Below are 17,905 nucleotides of genomic sequence, written 5' to 3' on the forward strand. Positions count from 1 at the left end.
CAGACCCCAGTGCAGCTTCAGCCTAACCACCCATGCTCCTCTCCCTGACTTCAACCTCCAACCCCTTTCAGCCTCTGATTAGCGCCCACTTGCGTCAGTGGACAGCAACAGTCAGAGACCCTTGCCTCCCCTTCTCCTAATAACCCAGAAACTACCCACAATGACTGTGTGCTTCCCTAGCATCAAGGAAGCACATTTGTGTGACCTTGAGCATCTCCTTTTTCTTCCATGGACCTCAGCCTCCTCTTTCCGGCTCAGACACCCTTGACTGAGACCTTGGGGTGGGCCAAGGCTGCGCAGGGCTGGGGTTGGGTACACCAAGGATTGGGAGGTCTGGGGAGGAACGGAGGTAGCCTGGACCATTTGTGGCAGTCTCTCCTCCACAGGATGATCCCCAAGGAGCAGAAGGGGCCAGTAATGACTACCATGGGAGACCTCACTGAACCAGGTAAGGCTGACCCAGCCCTTGAGTGTTCCTCAGATCCCATGCTTTCTTGCTCCCAGGCTGCAGCCACACGGGCCTGCTAGCCCCAGACCTGGGCAAACAGGTGTGAGTTCGAGACCGACCTGTAGAATCTGCCGCCTGGGCTGGGAAGCTTCCCAAAGCACTGGGAAGGGCCTTGCCCTGACGCCCGCACCCCCAAGAGCTGAGGTTGAGTGCCCTAGACTGGGTCCTGCCCCCACCTAAGTCCTTTCCTCAGCCCCAAATGGAGCTCTAAGGGCTCTGGTCCCAGATTCAACCCTAACAATGGCCCAAGCGTCCCACAGATTGCCCCTGCTTGTTTTAACTGGGCGGTCTCCCCGAGCCCCCATGGCAAGAGACAAGGGGTCAGGGGAGAGCGGGGCAGGGGGGCAAGAATAGGCTGCCCGATCTGACTCAAACCATTTCACTTAAAAGCACATTCATCCAATGCATAAACCATCTAAAATACATGATGATCAACTTTATAAGACCTCATGGCATAATTTTGGAGTCTGTTGATTTGGCCTACTTTAGAGCATTTCAAATATTTTAAAAACAAATTTAGCTAAGTCAGGACTCTCAGACTTCACTGTGAATCGCAGTGACATGGCGTTATTGGTTAAAAATACAGATTCCCAGCATCAACCCCCAGGAATTCTAATTCAGGGGACCTGGGGAGGAGGCCATACATTAGCCTTTTAGCCAAGTACCCAGGTGATTCTGATGCAGGTGGGAAGTGAACCAAGCTCTGACAAACCCCTGTCTAAGGCCATTGCTGCACTTTTACTTCCTTTAGTGTTCTAGGAAGTATTTAATCATGTGTATGACTTTATGTGTGAGTCGTACTTTTAACTTGTTTTGTGTGTTCTTGCCTCCTTTTGTTGGTGTCTTTTTTTTTTATTCCATGATTTTCTGTGCTGAAATACACAAGCTTTGTGAGGTACCGATGCTCTAACTAGAAGAATCAGGCAATGCATTTTCTTTTCTCTTGTCTAAGTAATTAATTAATTACAGACCCCCAAATACTGATACACAACATTTACACCAGACTGGAAATACGTGAATTGTTGACGATTGCTAAGGTATTAATTAAGGACAATTTTGAAACTAAAGAAAAGTAGAAAGGAAAAAATCTCATGGTGTCACCGCCGAAAGATAGCCATTGTAAAATAATAATAATAATAATAAATAAAACACTGTTATTGTGCGCTCACTATGTCTCAGATACTGTGCTAAGAGCATTTGTACCTTTCGTTGTATATATAACCCTCACAACAACTCTGTAAGTTAGATACGATCACACCCATCTTGCAGATGAGAAAACAGGGGTCAGAGAAGCTAGGAAGTCACATATATAGTAGGTGGTAGAACTGAGATTTGACCCCAGATCTCTGTCTCCAAAACTGCTCCTTCACCACAGGTTATATAAATAAAACATTCATTTTATAGAATATTCAGACAAAGCAGACATGAATGACTTTGAACGTGAAAGTTCCTCATAACAAAACCATCTGGAGATAACCACTGTTAACAATTTTGTGTAAATCCTTCTTCTGTTCATATATAAACATATTTATATAAACACACACACGGGCTAAATACTATACACTGTGTTCATCTTCTTAAATTTTTTTCACTTAGCAACACACCACAGACTTCTTTCCATCCTAGTATGACTTATCTCACCCCTCCCCTCCCCTCACTCCCCCAGCATATAAGATATTATATATATTTATACACACACATCCCCTAAGGGAGGCCATGAAGGCTCAGCCCAGGTTGGGACCCTTAGGAGTCGAGCCTGAGGATTCCCAAACAAGTGACTTGTTGAGCTCGCACTCCTAGGAGAAGGGAAGTGACAAAAGCACAATCCGGCAGAGGAAATTGCTAAGTAAGGATGTGGGCTCCAAAGCATAAATTAATTGCCCTACAGAATTCATCTCATCTTCAGCAAGGGGGCTGTTGCAGCCTCTACTCACCGGGGCAGTTCTCTGTAGAGGTGGCAGCTGTGAGCTGTTAGTCACGGATAAAGGGCATCTGGGCAGCATGCACCGCAAGACTGATTCCCAGTTTTCACAATTCGAAAAGTCACTGCAGTAAACATCCTTGTATGTATATCTTTAGGCATGTTTATTCAACTTCTCTGCCCGAGGATGAATGCCTAGAAGTGGAATTGCTTAGTCAAATAGGTTTTATCTATAGCTTTTTTTTTTTTTTTTAACTACTGAGCTCAGTTCATCTGAACAGCATTTGAGAATATGATGCCAGGGGACTTTTATTATGTATTTAGGTATAAATGGTCTTTCATCTGTTTAAGTATGCAGTACATTTTCTTGTTCAAAAACAATGCAAACAATTTCCAGCCCACCTGCTTCCTAGGTCCCCAAATTGTCACTGCCAATATTTGGCATATCTCCTTGCAGATTTTTCAATGCATACATAAACGTGCTTTTTTTTTTTTTTTTTTTTCCGCGGTACGCGGGCCTCTCACTGCTGTGGCCTCTCCCGTCGCAGAGCACAGGCTCCAGACGCGCAGGCTCAGCGGCCATGGCTCACGGGCCCAGCTGCTCCGCAGCATGTGGGATCCTCCCGGACCGGGGCACGAACCCACGTCCCCTGCATCGGCAGGCGGACTCTCAACCACTGCGTCACCAGGGAAGCCCAACATGTGCTTATTTTTAAAAATATATGAGTGGGATCTTAGAATACAGATTCTTCTGAAATTTCCTTTCCCCCCCCTTTTAATCTACAGTGGATTTCTTTCTGATCCTAACATGTAGAAGGTGCTGTCTCTATATTTGCTGAAAGAATGAAAGAAACATCAGCCTATTTTTTAAAAGGCCGTTTAGGATTCCATTGAATGGGATGAATCACAGCACCTGAATGGCCCTCAGTGTTGCCTGGGGACCACATCACCCAGCCTTGATCCATTCACTCTCCCCTACTGTTCTCTGAGATAACTTTAGCAACCTCTCTTCTCAAACCTCCAATACCTCCTCCCCCACCTTCATTCTCAGATAATGACCTTGCTTCATATTTCACCGAGAAAAGTAAAGTGGCCAAAAGAGAACTTCTGCAAGCTCCCGCCTCCACATCTGTCCACTTGTTTGCATCTGTGTCCCTGTTCTCAGTTTTCCTTCCTGATATCATAGATGAGCTCTCCTTGCACTGTATGAAGCCAACCCCTCTTGCTGGGCACTGAACACCCGCCCTGCCCTCTCTCCTGCTCAAGACATTCCTTCAGTAATTCTCCCCTCTCTTTATTGCATCGTCAGATTTCCTCATCAGCTAACAAACATGCTATTATTCCTCCCTCTTTAAAGACAAGCAAGGAAGTAAGCAAACCAACAAGCAAGCAAACCACTCTTGCTTCCACAGCTGTCCCCAGCCATGGTGCTTCAGAGCACACCTCCTCAAAGCAGCTGTCTATACTTCCCTCCTCTCTTTCTCTCTTTTTCACATTTTATTACCAACTTACACACACACACACATACACACACACACATACACACACACACATAAAAGTTGAGAGTGCAAATCCCTGTGGCCCTCCTTTTATTCCTGGGGTCCAGAGCAAATCCCAAAGAGCATGTCATTTCATCCCCCAAATACTTCACAGAAAGTAATAAAAAGGACATTTCCTTACATGCCACAAAGATATTAACACACTGAACAAAATTAAATGTTGATTTAGTACTATCTAATAACCAGTCCTATAGTCACCTTTCTCCAATTTTCTAGTTTGTTAACGGGGATCCAAATAAGAGCCACTTTTTAACTGAGGTAGCATCGGTTCATATTTAATGTTATATATTGATAGTTTCATGTGTACAAAATTATGTTTCTACTTCTGTATACACTACAGCGTGCTCACCACCAAAAATTTAGTTTCTGTCCTTCATCATATAGTTCATCCCCTTTACCCATTTCACCCTCCCCCGCAACCCCCATTCCCTTCTGGGAACCACTACTCTGTTCTCTGTATCTACATGTGTGCTGATGTTTGGTTTGGTTTGATCATTTATTTTGGTTTATGTTTGTTTGTTTTTATATTCCGCATATAAGTGAAATCTTATGGCTTTTGTCTTTCTCTATCTGACTTATTTCACTTAGCATAATAACTGTACCCTCAAGGGCCCTTGTTTTTATTTGGTAGCTATGTCTCTTAAATCTCCTTTAATCTAACACACTGCCCCCTCCTTTTTTCCCATGTCATTCACTCCTTTGAAGACACTGGGCCCCCTGCCCTGTAGAATGTCCCACATCCTAGATTTGGCTCATTGCTTCCTTGTGTTGTGTTAAACTGTTCCTCTGTCCTCTTCTCTCGAACCCTGTCCAATAAGACTTTCACACCCCAATACTCCACAGGAACTGCCTTTGCGGAGTTTGCCAATAATAACCCCATGTTACTAAATACAATGGTCAGTTTTCAGCCCTCCTCTTACTTGACATGTCAGCAACTTTTGACTCCATTGATCAGTCCATCTTCCCTGATACACTTTCATCGTTTGGTTCTAGGACACCACAGTCTTTAGATTTCCTCCTAACATGCTGGGTGTTTTCTCCCAGGCTCCAGGGCTGGGGCTCATCTCCTCAGCCTAAATGTTGGAGGCCCCGGGGCTCAGTCTTTGGATCTCTTTATCCATTCTCATATCCTAGGTGATCTCAGGCTCCAAACACCATTCAGAGAGCTGGAATATGAACCTATGTGTGTTTGATTGTAGAGATGACAAGTCTGCCCGTGCTGCCCATACATATCCCTCTCCTACCAACGTCCTCACCATGCTGACACTCCTTTCTTCCAAGTCTTCCCTTGTGGCGCCAACATAAAATTATGCGTTTTGCTGGTGGGGAAAGCACCAAGGATATGGATGGGCTACCAATCTACTAAGGACGGTCATCAGCCCTGGAATCCGTCTACATGGCTATAATGACTGGTCCTAACTATGAGAAAAGAAATAAACGGGACAGTCTTCATTAAAAAACAACAACAGGGCTTCCCGGGTGGCGCAGTGGTTGAGAGTCTGCCTGCTGATGCAGGGGACACGGGTTCATGCCCCGGTCCGGGAAGATCCCACATGCCACGGAGCGGCTAGGCCCGTGAGCCATGGCCGCTGGGCCTGCACATCCAGAGCCTGTGCTCCGCAATGGGAGAGGCCATAGCAGTGAGAGGCCCGTGTAATGCAAAAAAAAAAAAAAAAACAACAACAACAGCAAATATCATTGTACTTCCTGATGCCCCAATTTTTATGTCCAGGTCAGTTTTCTCCCATGAAAACTAGACTCATATATCCAGCTCCCTCCTCGGCATCTCTGCTGGGATGCCTACAAGGCTCTTCAAATGTTATGCTCGGTTTTGGAGACAATTAGGGGAGTTTGAATATAGACTAGGCATTATATTAAAAAAAATTCATTCACTTGGAAAGGTGGAGATCTTTAACTGATAAAAGCAAGTTACAAAGCAGCTGTGCTATGATTTCATTTTGGTTAAAAAGTCACATATGAATATATAGTCAGTGAAAAAGACAGGAAAGGATATACACTAAGGTGTTAGTAGTGGCAACCTCTGGATGGTAGAAAATGGTGTTTTTCTTTTCTTTCTTTCTTTATTTTTTTTGTGGTACGCGGGCCTCTCACTGTTGTGGCCTCTCCCGTTGTGGAGCACAGGCTCCAGACGCACAGGCTCAGCGGCCATGGCTCGCGGGCCCAGCCTCTCCGCGGCATGTGGGATCCTCCCGGACCGGGGCACGAACCCGTGTCCCCTGCATTGGCAGGCGGACTCTCAACCACTGCGCCACCAGGGAAGCCCTTCTTTTCTTTTATGTCTATATTTTCTAACTTTCTTCAATGCACATATATGCTGTTTTTATAATAATAAAAGGCTATTTTAACATTAAAAGAAGACATGTCTAGAACGGAATGCCTGGTCTTTCCTCACACCTCCTCCTCCTCCAGCCTTCCCATCTCAGAGCGGCTACTCCATCCTCCCAGTGGCTCAGGCCAGAAACCTTGCCTTTATGTCCCACACCTCTCTCTCTCTCTCTGTCTCTCACATCCCACACCCATGGCCTACCTTTAAAAGATACCTAGGATCTGATCATTACTCACTACCTCCACCACTATGGGTAAAGAGCTGCATGGGAAATGCATGGAATAAACATATCTGGCCAAAGAACATCTGAAATGATGCTCAATTTCACTGAGTGTCAAACACATGCTAATTAAACTCAGAGGAGTCATTTCCGCCCATTGGGTGGGCAAAGATTCCTAAGAATAATGACACCCAGGGTCAGCAAGTGTGGGGCAAAATTGGCACTCTCATACACAGCGGACGGTGCTGTGCGGAGGTCCCCTTAGAGGCAGCAACCCGGAGTGCCCTGAGGGTTTGGTAGTAAGAACTCCCTCTGGCCTCTCTGGGCAGTCCCTTCGCTGGACCTGGGCAAGAAGCTGAGCGTGCCCCAGGACTTGATGATGGAAGAGCTATCACTGCGTAACAACCGAGGATCCCTCCTCTTCCAGAAGAGACAGCGCCGCGTGCAGAAATTCACCTTTGAGTTTGCAGCCAGCCCGCGTGCGGTGAGTAAGCCTCCATTGTGTTCACAGGGAAACTGAGGCCCAGAGAGGGCCAATCGTTAGCCTAGAGCCAAGCAATGAGCCAGATAGGACCTCTGCCCTCTATGGGGGGGTCCCTCAAGTTCCAGCCGGGGACGGCTGTGATATTGCCATCAGATTGACATCTGCCTTGCTGGGTGATCCTAGAAAAGGGTTAGTTCTTCAGGCACCTTTCCCCAGATACAATACATAAAGTGGATCGGACAGGATGACCCATGGAGTGAAGGGACTCTGGCTCCTACAAAAAGTGCAGAAGAATAGTCAGGTGCTCTGGGCTGAATGTGCAGCAAGCAGGATTTAGATTAGACTTGAGCTTGATCTAAGATGGAAAATGCAGAATGCCGTCCTCTCTTTCCCACTGGAAGAAGGCAAAGGCCACCAGACAGTCAGCTGGTAGAGAAGGGAGGCAAGAATGGCTTGTCCTCCGGCTTCACAAAGGTGGCAGGCAGTTTCAGGTACTTCTAATGAACTCAGGGGACTTTCACCCTACTCCACTCAATTTCTGGATGAAACAGGAGATGATGAGAGGGATCGATGTGGCAGAATAATAAAAATGACAAAACACCTACCTTTGCTACGTGCTTATAACGGTACTAGCTAAGCAGTTTGCATGCATCATCTCATTTAATGATCAGAGGGTGATATTATTATCATCATCTCCACTTTACAGAAAAGGAAACTGTGGCTCAGAGAGGTTAAGTATTATATGCCCAGGGTCAATACTATAATAGCAACTAACGTATATAAGAGCACTTCTCTGTTCCAGGGTTTAGCGCTCTACACTATCAACTCATCCTCCCCCCAAAACATCCCTGGGAGGTGGGCTCTAGGATTATGACCTCCCACCACCCCCTGCCTTTTTTTTTAGTGGAGGGAGAACCCTGACCTCCTGCCCCGCTGAGCCTTCCTGCGGTTTATTTGCCCCTCCCCTCCCCCCAGCTCGTGGCAGGAAGCGCCAAGGAGAAGGTGACTGGAACAGCGGAACCTGGGACGGTGAGCATGCACAGAGACCCCGAAGTGGCGGAAGCCTGGGGGAAGGGGCCAGGCAGCTCAGATTCCCCGGTCCACTACCTCTGAGCTCCAGCCCCTGTGCCTAGGTTGCCAACAGCTCCGAGGGGCAGAATTACCGCTCTGAGCTCCACATCTTCCCGACCTCAGGGCCCAGGGGCCCTGACGATGCCCAGCCCACAGCCGCCCGGCCAGTGAGTGTCCACAGCCCCAGTGCCCTGGCGCCAGGTAAGTGGCCTGACCGCGTCCCAGGACCAGGGGACCGTAGCGTGGGCGAGCTCCACGGTGGGGCAGGAAGAGCATCCAGAGAGCGTCTAGTCCACCTCCTTCGCAACACACACACACACACACACACACACACACACACACACACACACACACACACACACTCACCCCACTCCAAAGACCCAACACAAGCCCAGAGTAGCGCAGCAATGCGCCAAGGTCACAGAGCCAGCCAGGGTCCGAGGCAAGACTAGAGTCTGTGCCCCAACTTGCAATTCCTCTGCTCCTTGTTTCCAGGGATGGGGAAGGGTCCTCTTTGCTGGAGCAACTTTGGCATCACATTCCACCCCCTCCCCCAACTCCCCTTTCCTAGCCCCCCCAAACAGTGTCTGCAGCGGGGCGTGGCGGCAAGGTTAAAAGGAACCCAGGCGTCCCGCTCGCCCGCCTCCCACGTGCCATGCTCCACCCCCTAGGCTATGCCGAGCCACTGAAGGGCGTCCCTCCCGAGAAGTTCAACCACACGGCCATCCCCAAGGGCTACAGCTGCCCATGGCAGGAGTTCGTCAGCTACCAGGACTACCTGGGCGAAGGCGGAAGTCACACCCCCAGCCTGGCGGAGTATCGGAATTTCAACAAGTAAGACAAGGCGGGCTGCTTAGGGAGAGACCTGGAGGGAGGATGCACTGGAGCCAGTCACCACAGCAGTAGCTGCATCTCCTGAGCGCTTTCTATAGGCCGGGCTCTACCCCCAACGCCTTATATACATTTATGGAGCCCCTGCTAAAACTCAGTAGAGCTCTTACCTCAGCACAACTAACTAGTGCTCAATAAATGTACAGGGAATAAATGGGTGAATGTGGCACACATCTTGCTGGATTCTCCTCCACAACAGGGTGGGGCAGGTGCCACAGGTTCTCCTATTCTGCTGGAGAAGAGGATTATCAACAACCTGCCCAAAATCACAAAGCAAGGAAGCAGTGGCAGGGCTGGGATCCAAGTCTGGTTTTGTTTGACTCCAGAGTCCAGTTGCTTATTCTCCATCACTGCTGTGTGCCATCTCCTTGATGGACATCAAGGTGCGAGTCCTTCCCTGGGTGGGGGCCCCAGATCTCACTAGTCCTAGGCCAGCTCAGTGTTTTCCTCACTTTCATCAGTGGTCTGGAAGAGGCCTAGAAAGTGATATTGAGGCTGTACCACTGTGGGGAGTGGCAGTGAAATGTTGGACACCAGAGGTGAGAGCCACAAAGCAGTGGCTCATAGTGTTTAGCACGTGGGCCCTCGACAAGGGCTTAATGCAATCTCCACCCCTGGCTGTGTGACCTTGGGCAAGTGGCTTAACCTCTCTGGGCCTCCCTTTCTCCACCTGTAAAATGAGACTGTTATAGTACCTGCTTCATAAGATGGTCGTGAGGATGGCATGAGAGGCCTTAGGCAAAATTTCTGGCAAGTGATAAGCTCTCAATAAATGGTAGCTGCCATTATTATCATTATTATTTACAAGTTGAAATGATGGCTGGAAAAGCCAACAGGGGAGAACTTAAAAGGGACAGATTTAACATCCTGCCCTGGGGGGCCTGAAAACAAATCACAGCAGTCAGGACAGGAGCTTGGCAGGAAGGAAGGCTTTGGGCTGGGGGATGCATTTCAACTGCATTTCAGTTGGCTTCCTTAGTCTGCTGCTATTTGTGGAAAATGCTCCTCTGGCTTGGGCTGGATTAAGTGAGAAAATGGAGGGTCCACAGGGAGGAAGCCACAGTCCAGCTCTTCTGGCACCTGCTCAGACCACACATGGAGACTGTGTCTGTCTTGCTAGGCCTGGAGACCAAGCCCTCTGAGGAAGGGCTGAAGGAACTGGGGGTGATGGGCCTTGAAAAGAGACTGCTCAGGAGGGATGTGACTGCCCTCAAACAGCTGAGAGCCAGGGAGGACCATGATGGGAAGAATGGGCCCAACAGGCCTCGTGTGAACCACGAACCGTTGGCAGACATTTTGGGGTTTCCTGCCAGGCAGGACTGTGCTGTCTCTCCTCCTGGGGCCCTCAGACCCTGCCTGTCCAGCTATTTAAAACCCTCAGCTGACATTCAGGTCGCAGACCCATCCACCTCATGCCTCAGCTCTGACAGGCTGAGGCATGTTCCCACCAAAATAAGGAGGGTCTTAGGGACCTCTGAGCCGAGACCCCTCCTGGGATAGAAGAGGAAACTGAGGCAGAGAGAGAAGGAACTGTAGTGTTGGTGGCCAAGCTGTGCTCAGGATCCAGGGCTCTGGGCTCCTGATCAAGGGCCCAACCGTGAGGCCTGCTTGACCTGGAAACAGCCCAGCCTGTTCCTGTGGGGCCTGGCTGTTGCCGTCACAGCTGTGGTGGTCCAGGCAGAAACACTGTCCTGGCTGGAACCCAGGCCCTGGCCCAAGGTTTGCCTTTTTACCCCAGAGCAGGCATTCCCCTCTCTCCACTGGTCCCAGGCTGCAGGGAAAACACTAAATGAGCAATGCTTTTTATTCTCTTAAAATTAAAAAATAGTTTGAAAATCATGTATTTATATTATCTTAAAAAAAAACCTAGGCGACTTCAAATAAAGGTAGGGCCACTTTGTTCCCCATGCTCCAATCCCAGCTCCCTTCCCAAAGGTAACACTGTTGTCAGGTTGGTATGTATGTTTTCAGAACATTCTCTACAAGAGAATATTCTCTACCAGCAGCTATATACCTATGGGGATGTAGCATTTTTTGGTGTGCATGTGTGTGCGTGTTTTGCTAACTTTGTATTTCATCCTGTAACTTGCTTGCTTTTTTCACTCAACATTATGCTTTTCAGTCTCCTCTTTCTAATACCTATATCTCTTTTCATTCCTTTTAAGTTGCTACATAGTACTCTGCCGTGTGAATATACTATATTTATCTTATCCATTCCTCTGCCAGTGGGCATATGGCTTGTTTCTGGCCTGTCACTAATTGCTGCTCATATCTGCTTCCTTGTTCATGCGCTTCCCTAAGCCATATGCTTACAGGTAGAGTTGCTGGTTGACAGAATTTGCACATTCTCAGGTTTAAAAGATCCTGCCGGGGGCTTCCCTGGTGGCGCAGTGGTTGAGAGTCCGCCTGCCGATGCAGGGAACACGGGTTCGTGCCCCGGTCCGGGAGGATCCCACATGCCGTGGAGCAGCTGGGCCCGTGAGCCATGGCCGCTGGGCCTGCGCGTCCGGAGCCTGTGCTCCGCGGTGGGAGGGGCCACAACGGTGAGAGGCCCGCGTACCGCAAAAAAAAAAAGATCCTGCCAAATTGCCCTCCAAGGGAGCAACACCAATTTACTCTCCAACCAGCAGTATATGAGTGAGGTTTTGCCCCACCGCCTCCCTAACTTTGCCCCATTACCAAATCACTTATTCTTGCCAGTCTATGGGTGAGAAGTGGCATGTCTCTGTGGTAATCTGTAGTCTCTGATTCTCAGTGTTCTTTCTAACCCTCCTTTCTCTCTCCAGTCTGTGATATATTGTTTTAAGGGGAGATGACAAGAGGAGGGAAAAACTCTGTTCCAATTCTACTCCCTTCTGGACCTTCCTTAACAGGAACCTAGAGTTTTGCCAGGACAAGCCAGTTCTCACTGAAAACCTCACTCCTATTTCAAAGCAAGAAGCCATCCCCACTAGGGGCAGATTTGAGAATAGGCAGAGCTGGAGAAACCTGTTAAAGACAGTACAAAACCTTGCTGAGCAGCAGCGAAACCGAGGCCCAGAGAGAGGAGGGGAGGGGGCTGCCCGTGGCGACCCACAGGTCTGTTCTGCCACCCTTTCCCACACTGCCTTCCTCCCCTGCTGCTCTTCTCTCCCCAGGACACCAGTGCCCTTTGGAGGAGCCCTGGTGGGGGAAACCATTCCAAGGGCAGGCACCCCCTTCGTCCCGAAGCTCACCAGTGGCTTGGAACTCCTCCGCCTTAGACCCAGCTTCAACAGGGTGGCCCAGGGCTGGGTCCGCAACCTCCCAGAGTCTGAGGAGCTGTAGCCCCGGCCGCTTCAATTCCCCCATCTCAGAGTTCGGGTAACACCTGGAGCCAAGACTCGTGGACAGCACTTCACAGTTTACGAAGGGCCATCACACACAAATGGCCTCAAAGGTCACAAAGTTCAGCAGTTCCCAAATTTTGAAATGCTTCAAAATTACCTGGAGGTGTTTTGAGACAGATTTCTGGCCCATCCCAAACCTGCAGCATCAGAACCTCCTGAGTGGAGGGTCTCTATTAGTAACTTGCACTTCCAGCTGATTCCAGGAAAACTCGTCCCCAGTTTGTATCTTTAGGAATCCAAACCACCAATGACTTCACATCCAAGCCTCCACTCCTTCCTGATCCTGTAGTCTAGCTTACACTGCCCCAATGACAGGGCGCTCACTAGCCGCCTATCTACCTGTGAATCACTCTGATAATTAGATGTTCCTTTTACTGAGACACAGGTGGTCTTTATTTATGCTGATAACATTTACTAAGCACCAACTGTGTGCCAGCCGCTGTGCCAGCTCCAGGGAGAGGGTGTGGCGAGTAAGCCCAGACCCTAGCCTAGGGAGGAAAAGACAGTAGAGAAGACAGATTTGTGAAGCAGGAAGTCATCTTAATTTTCCCTAAAGCACGCTAATTTGACAACTGAGGAACAAAGTGCCAGTGAAGCAGAGGAGGGGTTCTCTAACCCTGGGTGTGGGTGGGATTCTGGGAAGCTAACCAGAGGATTCGAGTGGGGCCTCAGAGGAGTGACAGTCCATCAAGGGAAGGGGGTGTGATGGGGAGAGTGTGACGGGGAGGGCATTCCTGGCAAGTACACAGCAAGTGCAAAGGTGCAGAATTGTCACGGGGGCAGGTGTTGTGGAGAAGGGAGATGGCAATGTCAGAGGGGTCAGTGACTCCTCGGGGGGCCAGAGTGGGGTGGGCTGCACTAAGGAGATGGGGAGGTTCTTAGGCTGGAGAGCGAGGGGTCTCGCTGGTTGCTGTGTGCAGCACAGACTGGAGAGGAGTACAGCTAGACGCCAGGATCCTTGAAGGAACAAGGCCTGGACTAGGGAGGCGGCCATGGGGTCAGAAAGAAGGGGCAGCGCTCGGCACCACACAGGACAGGTGCAGAGTAGGGTGCTTACAAGGATGACTCCTTTCCAGCCCCTTCCACTCACCGTTTAGAGCAGGCGCCAGGGTAGATCTTGTCCTAGTCCCCACCAGGAGTTTTTCGGCCTGCGTGCTGGCTCGTTAGGGAGAGAAGTGAAAGGAACGCCCCACTGCAGGTGGTGGTGATGATGATAACTATGGCTGCTTTTTATTGGGTGCCTCAGTGCTTGGGCTGGTAGTAGGTTCTCTCCATATCCCATTTCTAATTTTCAGTACAACCTTGAGACAAAGGTATTTTCCCGTTTTACAGATGTGGATATCCAGGCTCAAAAGGGGGAAGTGACTTGTCCAGGGACAAGTGGGGATCTGTCCGATTCCAGTGGATGTTTCTTATCACCCCACTGGGCGGCCAAGCCCATTCACTCTGGAATCACCTAGTCATGGTGCCGTGTTTTAGAGTTTAGAAGTTAAGAGTACAGGCTGGGGGGCTTCCCTGGTGGCGCAGTGGTTGAGGGTCCGCCTGCCGATGCAGGGGACACGGGTTCGTGCCCCGGTCCGGGAGGATCCCACGTGCCGCGGAGCGGCTGGGCCCGTGAGCCATGGCCGCTGAGCCTGCGCGTCCGGAGCCTGTGCTCCGCAACGGGAGAGGCCACAACAGTGAGAGGCCCGCGTACCGCAAAAAAAAAAAAAAAAAAAAAAAAAGAGTACAGGGTGGGGGTCAGACTGGATGGGGTGGGTTCTAATGCCACCACTGGCTGTGTGAACTCAAGTCATTTCTCACCTGTGGACCTCTAATTCTCTACCTGTAAGATGAGGACAACAGTAGAAACCCCTGCATAGAGTTTTATGGGCATAGTGATGGACACATACCTAATAAGCACTCAATCATCATCAGATTCCATGCAGCTACTACTCTTGGCTGAGAAGATGTTCCTGCAGTGAGTGCACCTTGAGAAGCAGGCTCATGGAAATGTCACTGGGGGTCAGTAAAGCTGAAACCTGAAGGAAAGCCTCTGATCACCATAGGGCTCTGTTGGACATGGCTCACCTCCTTCCCCGCTGCTTCCCTCTGTCTCCGCCCTGACGCCCTCTCCTGGGGAGATGAGAAGGCTGGGAATCTAGCTGGTTCCCAGGTGCAAGGGATAGAATCTAGCTGGTTCCCAGGTGCAAGGGATAGTGGTTGCATTTTCCTTTTGCTCTGGAGTTTCACTCTGCCCCACAGTTTCAAGGGGCCAACAGCTGACTCAGATTTGCTTGCAGTTGATGTGTTGGCTTGAATTTGGGGGCTGCCATTTAAAGTCATGTTTCCAAGAGCTGAAAGCCAACCATTAAAGTGTCTGAAACACAGAAGAGAGGATTTGGTCTGCCTTGGGTTGGCTCTGCTGTGCTCTGAGGGTAATGGCAGCCACCAGAGACAGAAGAGGAGAGACTGGTAGGGAGCCTGCTGCACCCCAAAGTAAATTCTCATTCCTTCCTTATTCTGATGTGACTTTTGCTGATGTTTAAAAAAAAAAAAAGCCTACTGTAAAAATAAATAAATAAATGAAGAAGTAAAATGTGATGGTATCTGCCACATAGCTCCTCCCATGCACATACATAGACTTTCCCACTGTCCTGCATTCTGCCCCATTCCCATATGCCAGAGGTAACCAGTGGTAATAGTTTGGTCGCTCTAGAATTCTAGACTTATTTGAATAAATATTTACATGTATATAGATGCATAAATACAAAGATATATCTTTCTTTTAATGGGATCATACAGTATTTGTTGTTCTGTATTTTGCTTCTTTATTCAACAAGTAAAATTTTGATCCTGAAAAAGCAGGTCATTAACTATCATGTAATTTGGGGGCCTAGTAGGCCCTTCATATAAACTCTATGCTTTGGCCTGTTTTTCTTTACATGAATGAAATCAGACCGTGACGTGGAAATGAAAAGGGATGAGACTAGCCCAAACACTGGGAAACCTGACAATAGACATGGCAGCAGTGAACATGAATGAACTACAGTTACATACAACAATATGGATGCATCTCAGAAACAAAATGGTGAGCAAGGGAAGGCACAGATATACAAACATATGTTTACTGATGCAAGGAGGTGTTGAATATAAAAGTCAGGATGGTGGTACTTTGGAGGAAGAAAGGTTTGTGATTGTGAAGGGACATAATAAAATGCTTCTGGGGAAAGCTGGACTATTTCTAGATCTGTGTGATGGTTGCACAGATATTCACTTTAAAATATTTAATTTAGTTGTGCTTCTGTGTTTAGGCATTTTTTCTGTACATGAGTTACATTTTACCAAGACAATCCCTCCTTTTAAAAAAGTTAATGGGGGGGCTTCCCTGGTGGCGCAGTGGTTGAGAATCTGCCTGCTAATGCAGGGGACACGGGTTCAGGCCCTGGTCTGGGAGGATCCCGCATGCCGCGGAGCAACTAGGCCCGTGAGCCACAACTACTGAGCCTGTGCGTCTGGAGCCTGTGCTCCGCAACAAGAGAGGCCGCGACAGTGAGAGGCCCGCGCACCGCGATGAGGAGAGTGGCCCCCGCTAGCCACAACTAGAGAAAGCCCTCGCACAGAAACAAAGACCCACCACAGCCAAAAATAAATTAATAAACAAATGTGGGGTTAAAAAAAAAAAAAAAGTTAATGGGGGACTTCCGTGGTGGCACAGTGGTTAAGAATCTGCCTGCCAATGCAGGGGACACAGGTTCGATCCCTGGTCCGGGAAGACCCAACAGGCCACGAAGCAACTAAGCCCGTGCACCACAACTACTGAGACTGCACTCTAGAGCTTGTAAGCCACAACTGCTGAGCCCACGTGTCACAACTGCTGAGGCCCACGTTCTTGGAGCCTGTGCTCTGCAACAAGAGTAGCCACCGCAATGAGAAGCCCACACACTGCAACGAAGAGTAGCCCCCACTTGCCGCTACTAGCCCCCCACACAGCAACAGACCCAATGCAGCCAAAAATAAATAATAAATAAATAAATTTATTTTTAAAAAAAGTATACAAATAACAAATGCTGGAGAGGGTGTGGAGAAAAGGGAACCCTCTTACACTATTGGTGGGAATATAAGTTGGTGCAGTCACTGTGGAGAACAGTATGGAGGTTCCTCAGAAAACTAAAACTAGAGTTACCATATGATCCAGCAATCCCACTCCTGAGCATATATCTGGACAGAACTGTAATTCAAAAAGATACATGCACCCCAATGCTCATAGCAGCTCTATTCACAATAGCCAAGACATGGGAACAACCTAAATGTCCACTGACAGATGAATGGATAAAGAAGATGTGGTACATATATACAGTGGAATACTACTCAGCCATAAAAGACTGAAATGCCATGTGCAGCAATATGGATGCAACTAGAGATTATCATACTAAGTGAAGGAAGTCAGAAAGAGAAAGACAAATACTGTATGATATCACTTGTATGTGGAATCTAAAATATGACACAAATGAACTTATCTACAAAACAGTAACAGACTCACAGACGTAGAGAACAGACTTGTAGTTACCAAGGTTGGGGGGGGGATGGACTGGGAGTTTGGGGTTAGTGGATATAAACTATTACATATAGAATGGATAAACAACAAGATCCTACTGTATAGCACAGGGAACTATATTCAATATCCTGGGATAAACCATAATGGAAAAGAATATAAAAAAGAATGTATATTTGTATATAACTGAGTCACTTTGCTGTACATCAGAAATTAACACATTATAAATCAACTATACTTGAATAAATTTAAAAAATCACCATTACTCAGTACAAAAATGGGTTCCTGCTTTTTTTTTGTGATCAGATCTGATTACGTCTTTTATGAGAGTAACACTAGCTGCTGTTACAGACAGATCCCCAAGTCTCAATGGCTTACTGTAACAAAAATTCCTCTTACCACAATGCTCTCCTTGAAGCAGTGATAAAGTAACCCAGGCTCCTTCCATTGTGTGACTCTGCCGTCTTCCAGGGATCCTCCTCCTGTGCATTCAGCCAGCAGATGGGGAAAGAGCTCATAGGACTGGGTGGGTGAGATGTTTTTTACAGAGGTCTGGGAATGGCAAAGTTTACTTTTTGCCAAGTGTACCCCTGGCTGTATGCCCTAGAGAAGGAAATGGAGTTTGGTGAGGACCTAAGAGTTTTTGCCAAAATCTAATTGCTCATAATTCTGATTTCCATAAGAAAGACTAATCAAGCATCTATCCTATACTTCAATTTATGTTGGTTTATGCTTTAAAAACAAATACACATCCACAGCCAGGTAGTGCACAAAATTTAGAATCTTTCTCAAAAGGGCAAGAATACGCAAACTGGATAGTCATATTTACACGTGTATATAAATATGTATAGATATAATGGAATTTGGCAATTATTAAAAGTTTCACATTATTCACAAATTGGCTAAAAACCTCTCACCTGATCAAAAGTAAAAAACCCAACCCCAAAGAGTGTCAAAATACTTGGAAGTACCCCTACATTGCTTCACATCTGATATTACTAG

General features: G+C 48.0%; 1 protein-coding gene across 1 annotated transcript; it reads left to right on the plus strand.

The window, feature by feature from the left end:
• Positions 1–387: 387 nt before the first annotated feature.
• MYOZ3 (myozenin 3) lies at positions 388–12,307 on the plus strand. The gene is made up of 6 exons (XM_060092059.1): positions 388–448; positions 6,885–7,039; positions 8,015–8,092; positions 8,191–8,311; positions 8,782–8,944; positions 12,139–12,307. Exons 1-6 carry the CDS (start codon positions 388–390, stop codon positions 12,305–12,307), a joined length of 747 nt encoding a protein of 248 aa, XP_059948042.1.
• Positions 12,308–17,905: the final 5,598 nt, after the last annotated feature.

This window comes from Mesoplodon densirostris, chromosome 3, assembly GCF_025265405.1.
Source record: "Mesoplodon densirostris isolate mMesDen1 chromosome 3, mMesDen1 primary haplotype, whole genome shotgun sequence".
NCBI lineage: Eukaryota > Metazoa > Chordata > Mammalia > Artiodactyla > Ziphiidae > Mesoplodon > Mesoplodon densirostris.

Bases quoted from the DNA above. Each gene is read 5' to 3' on its own strand.
- MYOZ3 (XM_060092059.1), top strand. From the start codon at position 388: ATGATCCCCAAGGAGCAGAAGGGGCCAGTAATGACTACCATGGGAGAC. The intron at 7,040-8,014 runs GTGAGTAAGCCT...CCCTCCCCCCAG, and splicing joins TTGCAGCCAGCCCGCGTGCG to CTCGTGGCAGGAAGCGCCAA. The intron at 8,093-8,190 runs GTGGCGGAAGCC...AACAGCTCCGAG, and splicing joins GCATGCACAGAGACCCCGAA to GGGCAGAATTACCGCTCTGA.